General features: G+C 49.0%; 1 protein-coding gene across 1 annotated transcript in view; it reads right to left on the reverse strand.

The window, feature by feature from the left end:
* Positions 1-7324, reverse strand: part of si:ch211-222n4.2 (uncharacterized protein LOC101885505 homolog) — a 43059-nt gene extending 35735 nt beyond the window's left edge. The window contains exon 1 of the mRNA XM_041203372.1: positions 6480-7324. Within this exon, the coding sequence (XP_041059306.1) occupies positions 6480-6792 (313 nt within the window). The 5' untranslated portion in view covers positions 6793-7324. The remainder of the gene's footprint in view (positions 1-6479) is intronic.
* Between the last annotated feature and the right edge of the window lie 4978 nt (positions 7325-12302).

The raw sequence follows: 12302 nt of genomic DNA on the forward strand, positions 1-12302 counted from the left end.
TTGCCAGACCTGCTGAGTACTTCCAGCATTTTCTGCTTTTATTTTGGATTTCCAGTATCTGCAGTCTTTTGCTTTTGTATTATGAAAATGTTTGTTCACTGGTTATTGGAACAGCACACCATGGGAAAGTGAACAAGCAAGTAGTTTACAAATCTATTAAGGCAAAACTGAAGTACTATTTTGAGAAAGACATTATCAAATGCAATTGCCGGAACAGCAAGAAGATTGATCTATGGTCTTTCTACGTGTCTACATGAATCAATACATATTTAGTTAGGCAGGGAAGCTGATCATTGGCAACAAAAACAGAAAATGCTGGAAAAACTCAGCAGGTCTAACAGCATCTGTGGAGAGAAAAAAAAAACATTTTTTCTCTTCACTGATGCTGTTAGACCTGCTGAGTTTTTCCAGCATTTTCTGTTTTTGTTTCAGATTTCCAGCATCCACAGTATTTTGCTTTTAAGCTGATCAGTGGGATTAGCTGCTGTGTGCCATGAAGAATCAGGAATAGAAAACAATTCTTTAAGAGACATGCTGTGTTCTCTTGCTGGCTTATTGGAGAAGCTTGAGTTGAGAACAGCAAGATTTCAGATTGATTCACAGCTAGGCAAACTGAGTAACCTAACCTCAGCTGAGTCAATAGGGGAAAGCTGCGATTAGCTCCAGAGGCCCTGGGCTAGGAAAGAGAAAGAGAAAATCAATCAGTATTCTCAATCCAAATCACTACCCGGACCCTTCTCCTGAAACTGTAGGTGGATAGGAGTGGGCTGAGAAAAGCATCAGCTCAACTGTGATGTTGCTACAATGGAACAGCCTAAATGGTGTGGAAAATGGCCACTTGGGTAAGTCACCTCAAGGTTGCTGGCACCTGTGACATTGTAACTCACGTGAATCAGAATCTCCAGGAGAGAATTGGAAAAAAAAGGACTTCCTCAGACACTGACACAATGAACGGAATTGACATGCTAGAGCTCCAGCACCCTGAAGCCTTCCTTACCTCAATCCTATGTCGGTTTAACTTTTTTTGAACATTAATTGAGCACAGTTTGTTTGGTTTTGGCTTTGTATTGAAGACAACGTGTACTTTGTTTGCAGCACAAAGGCATTTAACTGCAGGCTCTTCTGAATAACAGAAAATATTGAGGATGAACTCCTGCTGACAAAGAGAAAATAACTAACCAAGGAAAGCTCCCAGAAAGTTGGCCTACTGTCGCACAACTGGTGGTAACCTGTATGAAAAAATATGGCGCTTGTTAGGTCAACTTCTTAAAGGGGCAGTTTCCCAAGAGTTACTCACTTAGTCACTGTAGGTTCTAATTAATCCAACATGTCAATTTGTGCCCAAAAGAGGAAACGGTTTTAAGGAGTGGTCTACACTGAAAGCCACTTAGCACCACAGCAGGAGAGCCAAGCTCACAGTGGTCATATCTTTTTGCCAAAGCCCCTCAAACAAGCATCTGGATTAAAAACAGTTTATGCTGAATAAGCCTGATGCATTAGGCTTGGACATCCAGGACACCAAGGTGGCTGCATATCACAGGAGATCCCCACTCCTGCAAGAATTTAGCTAGTGATCCCATGCAATGTACCAGCACACAGCAATGGTAAGGTTCCCTCTATTTCCCCAGCTAGACCACACCATATTAAGCACTGACTTCCAAGTCCTTCCACTACGCTAAAGGTGGTTCTTCAATGATGATAAAACTCCTGAGGTTTAGTCTGACAACTGCTGGAAAGCACTTGTTGGAGGCTATGCATGGGAGTTTGTTCATACATTCAGGGTACAGTCTGTCAATTATTGGGTTACAAACATTGAAACAGTTTATACTAGAACCTCTGACTCTCCAGTGTGTGGAACAATGAGCAGAATTTATCTGGTGAGGGTCCTGTGTAATAGCTCAGTTTGTCTGGTAAAGCGTAGTATCCCAAAAATCCTATATCTTATTGGATCTGCTTGGGTACTGTGCAATTGCATGTGTTGTATAGATCTTGCCACCAGCTCAGGGCAGAATCGCCATTCAATGGAGTATCGTTTGTGTAACTACTGTATTCAGAATGGTGACAATGCCCTCACATATCTTATGCTGAAATGTGCTGCACACAATGCTGCTCAGGAGTTGGTATCTGATATCTGCCACATGAGGGTTCATTGCCCAACAAATGAATATCATCTTGGGAGTGGGCACTTTGATTTGAGTCAAAGATGACACACCCAGCATTGGCAAGACTGGAACCTATCCACTTCTCCATAGCGCACTTGGTAATTGAACAGCTGATATAGGCTGGAGCAATCCAATCCTCACAACAACTGACCATTCAAAATTGGGGAGACTAAATGTAGACTAGGCGACTGTTATGAAGCATACCTCTATTCAGTCTCCAAGTGTGACCCTGAGCTTCTGCTCATCATTTCAATATCTCCACTTTACTCCCATGCTGACTTCTCTGCCTTTGGGCTCCTGCTGTGTTTCAATGAGCTTGAGGAACACTTCATCTTTTGATTAGGCACTTTACAGCCTTCCGCATTTTATTTTCTCTCGGATGGCAACTGTTCATGTTTCTGCCTTTCACATATACTCTAGTCACAGCTTTTGTTTCATTGCTTCTCCCATTGACCTTGTGCTTTCAACTCTTTTGTCAATTAGTCTCTCTGCTTTCCGTCTAGTCGCAGAACTTCCATTTTGTTTTTTCCTCTACTCTCTCTCCTTTACTTGCTTAATATCTATTACATCTCTATTTTTCCTGGTTCTAATTAAAGGTTGTTAACCCGAAACATTAACTCTGTTTCTCTCTCCACAGATGCTGCTTAACCTGCTGAATATTTCCAGCAGTTTATGTTGTTATTTCAGATGAGAGGTGAGAGTGACTGACAAGGTAGCATTTGACCGAATGTGGAATCAAGGAGCCCTGTCAAAACTGGATTTAATGGCATGAGGGGGAAAACTCTCTGTTGATTGGATTTATACCTAGCACAAAGGAAGATGGTTGTGTTTGTTGGAAGTCAATCATCACAGCTCAGGACATCATTGGAGTTCCTCAGGATAGTGTCCTAGGCCCAACCATCTTCAGCTGCTTCATCAATGACCTTCCTTCCATCATAGGTCAGAAGTGGGGATGTTCAATGCTGATTGCACAATGTTCAGCACCATTCGCGACTCCTCAGATACTGAAGCAGTCCATGTCCAAATGCAGCAATACCTGTACAATATCCAGGCTTGGGCTGACAAGTGGCAAGTGATTTTCGTGCCATACAAATACCAGACAATGACCATCTCCAACAAGAGAGAATCTAACCATCTCCCCTCAATGCTTAATGACATTATCATTGCTGAATCCCCCACCATCAACATCCTGGAGGTTACCGTTGACCAAAAATGTAATTGGATTAGCCATATAAATACTGTGGCTACAGGAACAAGTCAGACTCTGGGAATTCTGCAGAGAGTAACTCACCTCCTGACTTCCCATAGCCTGTCCACCATCTACAAGGCTCAAATCAGGAATGTGATGGAGTAGTCTTCATTTGTCTGGATGAGTGCAACTCCAACAACAATCAAGATCGACATCATCCAGGACAAAGCAACACACTTGATCAATACCCCATCTACTCACAGTGGCAGCAGTGTGTACCATCTACAAGATGAATTGTAGCAAATCACCAAGGTTCCTTCGACACTACCTTCCAAACCAACAGCCTCTACCACCTGGAAGGACATGGGTAGAGATGCATGGGCACACCACCACCAGCAAGCTCACCTCCAAGCCATACACCATCCTCACTTGGAACTATATCACTGTTCCTTCACTGCCACTGGATCACAATCCTGAAACTCCCTCCTTTGGGTGTACCTACACCATATGGACGGCAGTGGTTCAAGGCAGCAGCTCACCACCACCTTATCAAGGTCTGTTAGGGATGGGCAACAAATGTTGGTCTTCCCAGAAACATCCTGTGAAGAAGTATAAAAAAATTCAGGATCCACAATACTTTTACTTTAGTATTGATTATCCAGCCTTGCTTATTAATGAGAGGGGTAGACCTGTCACGGGGGATTGAGTTTTTCATATTTGCACCCAAGTAACCCTATAAGTACAAAAATAGAAAATGCTGGAAAAACTCAGCAGGTCTAGCAGCACCTGTGGTGAGAGAAACAGAGTTAACATTTCAAATCCGTACGTCCCTTCTTCAGAGCATACAACTACATGAGCCTAACCCTGCAAGTAGATGCCTAACAGGTAGGCTGCCCCTAGTTGGACAATCAATGGGATGTGTACCAATGCTCTGTGCTGATACTCTGTATAGTTTCAGCTGTTTTAACTCCAGCAGTATTCCCTACATAAGCATTGAGTCTATGTGAAAGCTGTCTGATGTAAAAGCAGATTGTGAAGATGAATGAGATGAGGAGAATTTTTCTTCCAAGTTTCATTTCCTTTTTGTTCTTCCATGTGCTTGGAAAAGCTCTATGCAGCACCTTTCATCACCTCAGGATTAAGCACTTTACAACCATTCAAGTATTTCTGAACAGTAGCCACAGTGGTAACATAAGGAAACACAGAAGCCAATATGCACACAGCAAGATCCCATAAACAGTGACAAGCTCATAGCCAGATAATCCGTTTTCACGATGTAGATTGAGAGATAGATGTTGGCCAGCACACTGGGGAGGTCTCCCCATGCTCTTCTTCAAATAGTACCGTGAAATCTTTTACACTCACCCAAGAATGCAGATGGGATGCCAGCACTCCTTCAGTGCTGCATTGGGAGCATCAGCACAGATTATGTGCTCATTTCTCTGGAGTGGAATTTGAACCCATGACTTGATTCAGAAGTGAAAATGACATCCACTGAGTCACAGTTGACGTCCTGCACAGCATATCCCCACTCAAGAATAACTGACCTGCTCTGGACAGTTTACTCAAAAACTGCTCACGACTGCTCACACTCTGTGGTCTAGGGGAAGGCAAGATAGCACCTCCAATTAGCTGCTTTAATGGTGAAATCAAGGGCACAAACTGAACTATATTTATGTTAGGGGTTAAATGAATGCCATGGCTACTAGAACAGGGCAGAGGTTGGATATTTTGCAGTGAGTGGCTCAAGTTCCTCAGCCCCCGAACCCAGATATGACTATCCAAAATTCCCTAGATTCTAGAATGGTCCCAGTGGATTGTAAGTTAGCAAATGGAACAGTGCTATTCAAGAAAGAAGGGGGAAAGAAAACTGAGAACTACAGGCCAAGTAGCTCTGTAAGAGAAGTCCAGCTACGGAACAGATGGCAAGGGAGTGTCTGGTGGGTCGTGGCATGTGACTGTCAGCAATACCTATACTTGATGCAGGAAGTCGTATTGGTAGGGATATACCATAGACCTGAGCAGTCAGACCCAGACTAAACGGAACTGCCTCCCAGAGTATGAATATGTTTAAAAGCCTATCGGAGTGAAAACCACAATAAAAAAATTAAGCTGGGTTAGATCTGTTTGATAGAGGTTAAGGTAGAAGCTCATATTGTTTAAAAATCATTATCTTATTTGCTCCATGTGCCTTTTTAGTAATTACTGCTCGTGTTTGGTTTGTTTAAATTTGTATAGTAAAGATTTTTTTGGTGTTTCAATTTAATCTTGGAGCCATGCTGCTTATTTCCTTGGTTACTCTACGCATTACAATCATTAAATAATTATAGTCTATCAAGCCTCATCCTAACAAGTATTCAGCTTGGACAGTATTCTCATAGCTGGGACCATAACACCATACAGTCAGCAGTGTTTCACTACCAACTTCTCAAAGGCAACAAATGCAACCTCATCAGTGATGCCTCGCCCACCCAATGTTAGATTGGCCAGTGTTTACTGTCTTGGTTCACATGTAAAGAATAGTTACTTGGGTGATATAATAAATAGACAGTACTGGGAGGTGAAAAATCTATCAAGAAAAGTGGGTTTCTAACTACTTTTCACTTAATAAGCTGATAACCTGAACTACTCCCAAGCGATGACACATGTGATTCAGTTGGTGGCACTTTTACTTGAATCACAAGATTGCTTGTTTAAATCGCACTCTAAAGCCTCCAGCACATTATCCAGGCCGACACTTCAGTGTATTACGGGGAGGGGCGTGGGGGTGCAGCACTTTCAGTGAATGAGACATTAAACTACGGAAATCAAGGCCTCATTTACTCTCTGACACTATTCTGAAGGGCTAAGGAGTTACCTCCAATATCCTGGCCAATATTTACCCTCAACCAACATCACTGATCATCATTTTGCTATTTGTGGGATCTTGCTGTGTGCAAGGTGGCCGCTGACTTTTCTACTACACTTCAAAATAGAAAAGTACTTCATTGGCTGTAAAGTGCTCTGGAATCTCTTTGATGGTGCTTAAAGATGCTGATATAAATGGGAGCCCTTTCTTTAGGAAGCTTCGACCTCAGTTCCTCTCTCTCCTTCCCCACCCCCACGCCCCCATCAACACACACACAGACCTTGATTCGCTCGTTTAAGCAGTTCAATTTCCTCGTGCAGTTTTTCCAGAGTTGCCGAGTGCTGTTCCTGGAGGAACTGGAGATTCCTTTCCAAGGTGATTACCCTCAGGTTGGGATCTACTTCCCGCTGCTCGTATAGAGGGTTGAGCTGCTGGGGAACTTCGGTTTTAGCCGTCTTTGCGCTAGGAGACAGAGGGAGGTGCTTGACATTACTATCCTGGAAGAAAGAGCGAGGGTAGCGGCTTCTCTCGAGGGTCCCGACGCGGGACCACTGAGGCAGGTTTCGCAGAGGAGGTAGGCTGGCGCTGGACATGTCCCCAGGGGAAAGTGCTTCCACAGAGTCACGCTATACGGCAGTGAGGTAGACTTTGCCAAGTCTCAAATAAAAAAAACTCTCAGGTCATTAAACAATACAGAACACACACACACAAATCTATACTTGAGGCAAACAGAAAAATAAACTCGGCCTCAGCTTGGATTTTATCCAAACTGTTCGGCTGAAAGGCTGCTGTTTTTTTGTGGTCAATCTATTGAAGATGCCTGTTTGCGATAAACTCGACGTCTTATCCTCCCCTACAAGTGAAATGTCCACTGGGTTCCTCAGAGAAGGTGCAGCTTTGCAAAGTTTCCTGAATCCCTAAGGTCGATCGCCCAAACCTCCCTTCAATGCAATGTCCTCCTTCTGTCACTGGGGCTATACTAATTCCACAACTGCATCCGCTTTTCCTGCTGTTCACAGAAACCCTCTGAACTGCTCTCGATATTTCTGCTCCGGGTACAATCGCTTTGCTGCATTTCTGCTTCGATTTGTCGAGTCACACTTCGGATATATCCAATCGGATCACTGCGGGAGAGGTAAAGGTTAATGAATGAATGAATGGCCGACTTCCCGCTGATGTTCTTTCTAAATCCCATCCGAGATCGCAGACATACAATTTGCGAAATAATTTGCCGAGGTTGAAATGTTATTTAATAACCAGGGGAGCAAAGGGCGGACAAAGGAAACAACACCTTGCACCTTGTTGCATGTAACAAAAGGCGATTCATGGACAAAACCTGGCCACACACAACGGGGAGGAGATATTAGAAGGGGCTGGCTGAAAGTTTTAAGGTCCTTAAAAGGAGGAGATGGTGGACCTTTAGGGAAGTTATTCCAGATGTTAGGGTTGAAGAAAAGGCGGATTGCTTGAATTGGATTTGGGATCCACGTCAGAAAGATCTTCACACAGGGTCTGGTATTGGAGGGGAACCACTGAGCCTGTTAGAGACTGTGGGGGGGAGGGGGGGTTAAATATCTTTGAATGCATAAACAGAGATAAATCAAATGGCCTTCGTCCATTGGAGTTTATGGAATATAAAGAATGGGAGATCAGTAAGTAGAGAATATATATCACACAAGGGAGAGAGTGGAAAGAAACAGACTGTTTCCAGAATTTGAATGTGTCCAAAATGCATGCACCGAATGGATATTTATACATTATGTATAAAAGTGGTTCAGTATTGAGAATTGCAAGTTAAGGGATTGACAGAAAAGCTTTCAGAGCTGAAAGCAGTGGTTGATAAGATGTGGGGTTTCCAGCTCTCCTGAGCATTAAACTAAACACCTTAGAATACGAATGGTGTGGTTCAAATGAAGGAAGTGGTTGAGATGGGGAAATGGGATGAAGACAGGCTGGACTGAATTCCCTGGAGTACTTTGTGAATCATTCAGGACTTGATACTGAACCAACAGCCTGATGGCTCGGAGCTAGAAGAGGGGGCTGTGATTAAGGGATGGATTAGAGAGGTAACGTTGGCCATCACTGGGCTACCCATGCTATGCCCATGAAGCATAGAAAGAACTCATTCGTTCAACCAGATTCCAGCCAGGGATTTTCTCCTTAAATCATCCAATTAAATCCCATCCTCCTCACTCTCCACCAGAGGAAGTCTAAAACCTCCAACCCGGGGTCTGCTTTTCTGGGGGAAGGGGCTTTGGGAGGGGACCCGGAATTGAGGAGGGGGCTGGGGAGGGGGTGGTGGGTTTCTGGGGGGATGAGGGTTGTGAGGGTAGGGGAGGGAGGTCCTGGGTTGTGAGGTGGGGGGGAGGGGGAGTGAGGTCCCAGGTTGTGAGGTTAGGGGGGCGGGGGGGGAGGGCGGTCCCGGGTTGTGAATTTGGGATGGGGGGGTCCCAGGTTGAGAGTTTGGGGATGGGGGGGTCCCGGGTTGTGAGTTTGGGGATGGGGGGGACCCGGGTTGTGAGTTTGGGGATGGGGGGGTCCCGGGTTGTGAGTTTGGGGATGGGGGGGGGCCTGGGTTGTGAGTTTGGGGATGGGGGGGTCCCGGGTTGTGAGTTTGGGGATGGGGGGGTCCCGGGTTGTGAGTTTGGGGATGGGGGGGGGGGCCCGGGTTGTGAGTTTGGGGATGGGGGGGCTCCCGGGTTGAGAGGTTGATGGGAGGATCACGGGTTGTGCGGGAGGGGTCACGGGTTGTGAGGTTGTGGATGGGGGGGGCCCCGAGTAGTGAGGTTGGGGGCGGCAGGGTCCCGGGTGGTGAGTTTTGAGGGGGGGGTGTTCCCGGGTTGTGAGATTTTGGGGGGGTCCTGGGTGGTGAGGATTGGGGTGGGGGGGGGGGGGAGGTGGAGTCCCGGGTTTTGAGGTGGGGGGGGGGTCCCGGGTTGTGAGTTTGGGAATGGGGTGGGGTCCTGGGTTGTGAGTTTGGGGATGGGGGGGGTCCCGGATTGTGAGTTTGGGAATGGGGTGGGGTCCTGGGTTGTGAGTTTGGGGATGGGGGGGGTCCCGGATTGTGAGTTTGGGGATGGGGGGGGGTCCCGGGATGTGAGTTTGGGGATGGGGGGGGTCCCGGGTTGTGAGTTTGGGGATGGGGGGGTCCCGGGATGTGAGTTTGGGGATGGGGGGGTCCCGGGTTGTGAGTTTGGGGATGGGGGTGGGGTCCCTGTGAGTTTGGGGATGGGGGGGTCCCGGGTTGTGAGTTTGGGGATGGGTGGGGTCCCGGGTTGTGAGTTTGGGGATGGGGAGGGTCCCGAGTTGTGAGTTTGGCGATGAGGGTGTCCCGGGTTGTGAGTTTGGGGATGGGGGGGTCCCGGATTGTGAGTTTGGGGATGGGGGGTCCCGGATTGTGAAGTTGATGGGAAGGGTCACGGGTTGTGAGGGGGTCCCCAGGTTGTGAGGTTGCGGATTGGGGGGCCCCGGGATGTTAGGTTGGGGGGGTGGTGTGGGGCGGCGGGGTCCTGAGTTATGAGGTGTGGGGGTCCCGGGTGGTGAGTTTTGCGGGGTGGTTCCCGGGTTGTGAGGTTTTGGGGGGAGGTCCTGGGTGGTGAGGTTGGATTGGGGGGGGTTCCTGGATTGTGAGGTTGTGGATGGAGGGGGTCCCGGGTTGTGAGTTTGGGGATGGGGGGGGTTCCCGGGTTGTGAGTTTGGGGATGGGGATGGGGGGTTCCCGGGTTGTGAGTTTGGGGATGGGGATGGGGGGTTCCCGGGTTGTGAGTTTGGGGATGGGGGTGTCCCGGGTTGTGAGCTGGGAAATGGGGGGTCCCGGGTTGTGAGTTTGGGGATGGGGGGGTGGGGCCCGGGCTGTGAGTTTGGGGATGGGTGCTGGTCCCTGGGTTGTGAGGTTTTGGGGATGAGGGGGGTCTCCCGGGTTGTGAGTTTGGGGATGAGGGGGCTCTCCCGGGTTGTGAGTTTGGGGATGGGGGTGTCCCGGGTTGTGAGCTGGGAAATGGGGGGTCCCGGGTTGTGAGTTTGGGGATGGGGGGGTGGGGCCCGGGCTGTGAGTTTGGGGATGGGTGCTGGTCCCTGGGTTGTGAGGTTTTGGGGATGAGGGGGGTCTCCCGGGTTGTGAGTTTGGGGATGAGGGGGCTCTCCCGGGTTGTGAGTTTGGGGATGAGGGGGCTCTCCCGGGTTGTGAGTTTGGGGATGAGGGGGCTCTCCCGGGTTGTGAGTTTGGGGATGAGGGGGCTCTCCCGGGTTGTGAGTTTGGGGATGGGGGGTCCCGGATTGTGAAGTTGATGGGAAGGGTCACGGGTTGTGAGGGGGTCCCCAGGTTGTGAGGTTGCGGATTGGGGGGCCCCGGGATGTTAGGTTGGGGGGGTGGTGTGGGGCGGCGGGGTCCTGGGTTATGAGGTGTGGGGGTTCCGGGTGGTGAGTTTTGAGGGGGGTGGTTCCCGGGTTGTGAGGTTTTGGGGGGAGGTCCTGGGTGGTGAGGTTTGAGCGGGGGCGTTCCCTGGTCGTGAGGTGCGTCCCGGGTTGTGAGGTGGGTCCCGGGTTGTGAGTTTGGGGATGGGGGGGGTCCAGGGTTGTGAGTTTGGGGATGGGGGGGGTCCCGGGTTGTGAGTCTGGGGATGGGTCGGGTCCCGGGTTGTGAGATTGGTGGGGGGGGGGGGGGTTCCCGGGTTGTGAGTTTGAGTGGGGGGGGTCCCAGGTTGAGGTTGAGCCGTGGAGGGGGTCCCGGGTTGGGAGGGGGGTCCCATGTTGTGAGTTTGAGTGAGGGGGGGTCCCTGGTTGTGGGGGGCATCCCGGGTTGTGAGTTTGAGCGGGGGCGGGGGGGGGTGTCGCGGGTTGTGAGACTTGGGGGGGCTCCCGGGTTGGGGGTGGCCCGAGTTGAGGGGGGCGGTCCCGGGTTGTGAGGTTGAGGGGGGGGTTCCCGGGTTGTGAGACTTGGGGGGGGCTCCCTGGTTGGGGAGGTCTCGGGTTGTGAGGGGGGGTCCCGGGTTCTGCTACTCACCGAGCGGGCGGTTGAAGGCGGTGGTTGGGCAGTCGTCGCGTTTCCAGGGCGACGGCTGTTCCCTAGTAACTAACGGCGTTACCATAGGCAACAGGAAACTCCCACTTCCGGAGCAACAAACCGGTGGCGGCTCGCGGGGGGGTACGGTGCTGAGCGACGGGGGCAGCGAAGGGATTGTGGCTCCGGAAGTCGCGCAGCCTCTGATCCGTTCCCAGCGCGGGTGAATTGGGACAATCCAACATGGCCGAGGTGACATGAGCTCTGCTGCCTCCTGCGGCTAATGGGGTGGGGAGAGAGTCACTGGGATGGGGGCGATCACATAGAGGGTTCATAGGCAGGGTGGATACAGCAGCAGTGCCAACACCTGAGGCAGTGTTCCATTCACCAGCATGCTATCACTTGTTGGCATTCACCCATGTCATGTGGCAAGCAATGTTACAGGCTCTCAACAGCACTGATAAATCAGAGGAGGGGGTAGTGGACCTGAGTGGAGGCAGCAGCAGGGAATAAAGGCGAGAAGGGGGAAGAGACCTGATCAGTGACCAGAAAAAGTTCTGTTGAAGGGTCATGAGGACTGGAAACGTCAACTCTTTTCTTCTCCGCCGATGCTGCCAGACCTGCTGAGTTTTTCCAGGTAATTCTGTTTTTGTTTTGAAAAAGGAGTGATGTTACAGAACAGAAGGTACTTGATTGGTGAGTTTTAATGTTTGTTTTTCTCTCTAAGGTAGGGCAGTGGTTTTAACAAGGTCTGGGAATCCATACAGTGCTGTATTAAATGTAGAGTTTAGCTTATTTAATAATATTTCAAACAGGGTAAGTAGTATTACATGAATTGATAAGAGTTTTAGCATGAGCAGATCTAGAGGCATTAATTAATAGTTTATACAAGATAATAACTAGATTCTAAAAGAGGGAATAAAGATTTTTTAGAATCTTGGATGGGCAGCTGAGATCGGTTGCTTGTAAATCCTGTGCCATGTGGGAACTTAAGGACACTTCTTGTGTCTTGGGGGACCACGTGTGTAGGAAGTGTCTCTTTTTCAGCCTCCAGGAATTGAATCTTGCTCTATTCCTAAGGCTCAAAATAGTACATTGTGAGCA

Source organism: Carcharodon carcharias, chromosome 13, assembly GCF_017639515.1.
Source record: "Carcharodon carcharias isolate sCarCar2 chromosome 13, sCarCar2.pri, whole genome shotgun sequence".
In the NCBI taxonomy this organism is placed as follows: domain Eukaryota; kingdom Metazoa; phylum Chordata; class Chondrichthyes; order Lamniformes; family Lamnidae; genus Carcharodon; species Carcharodon carcharias.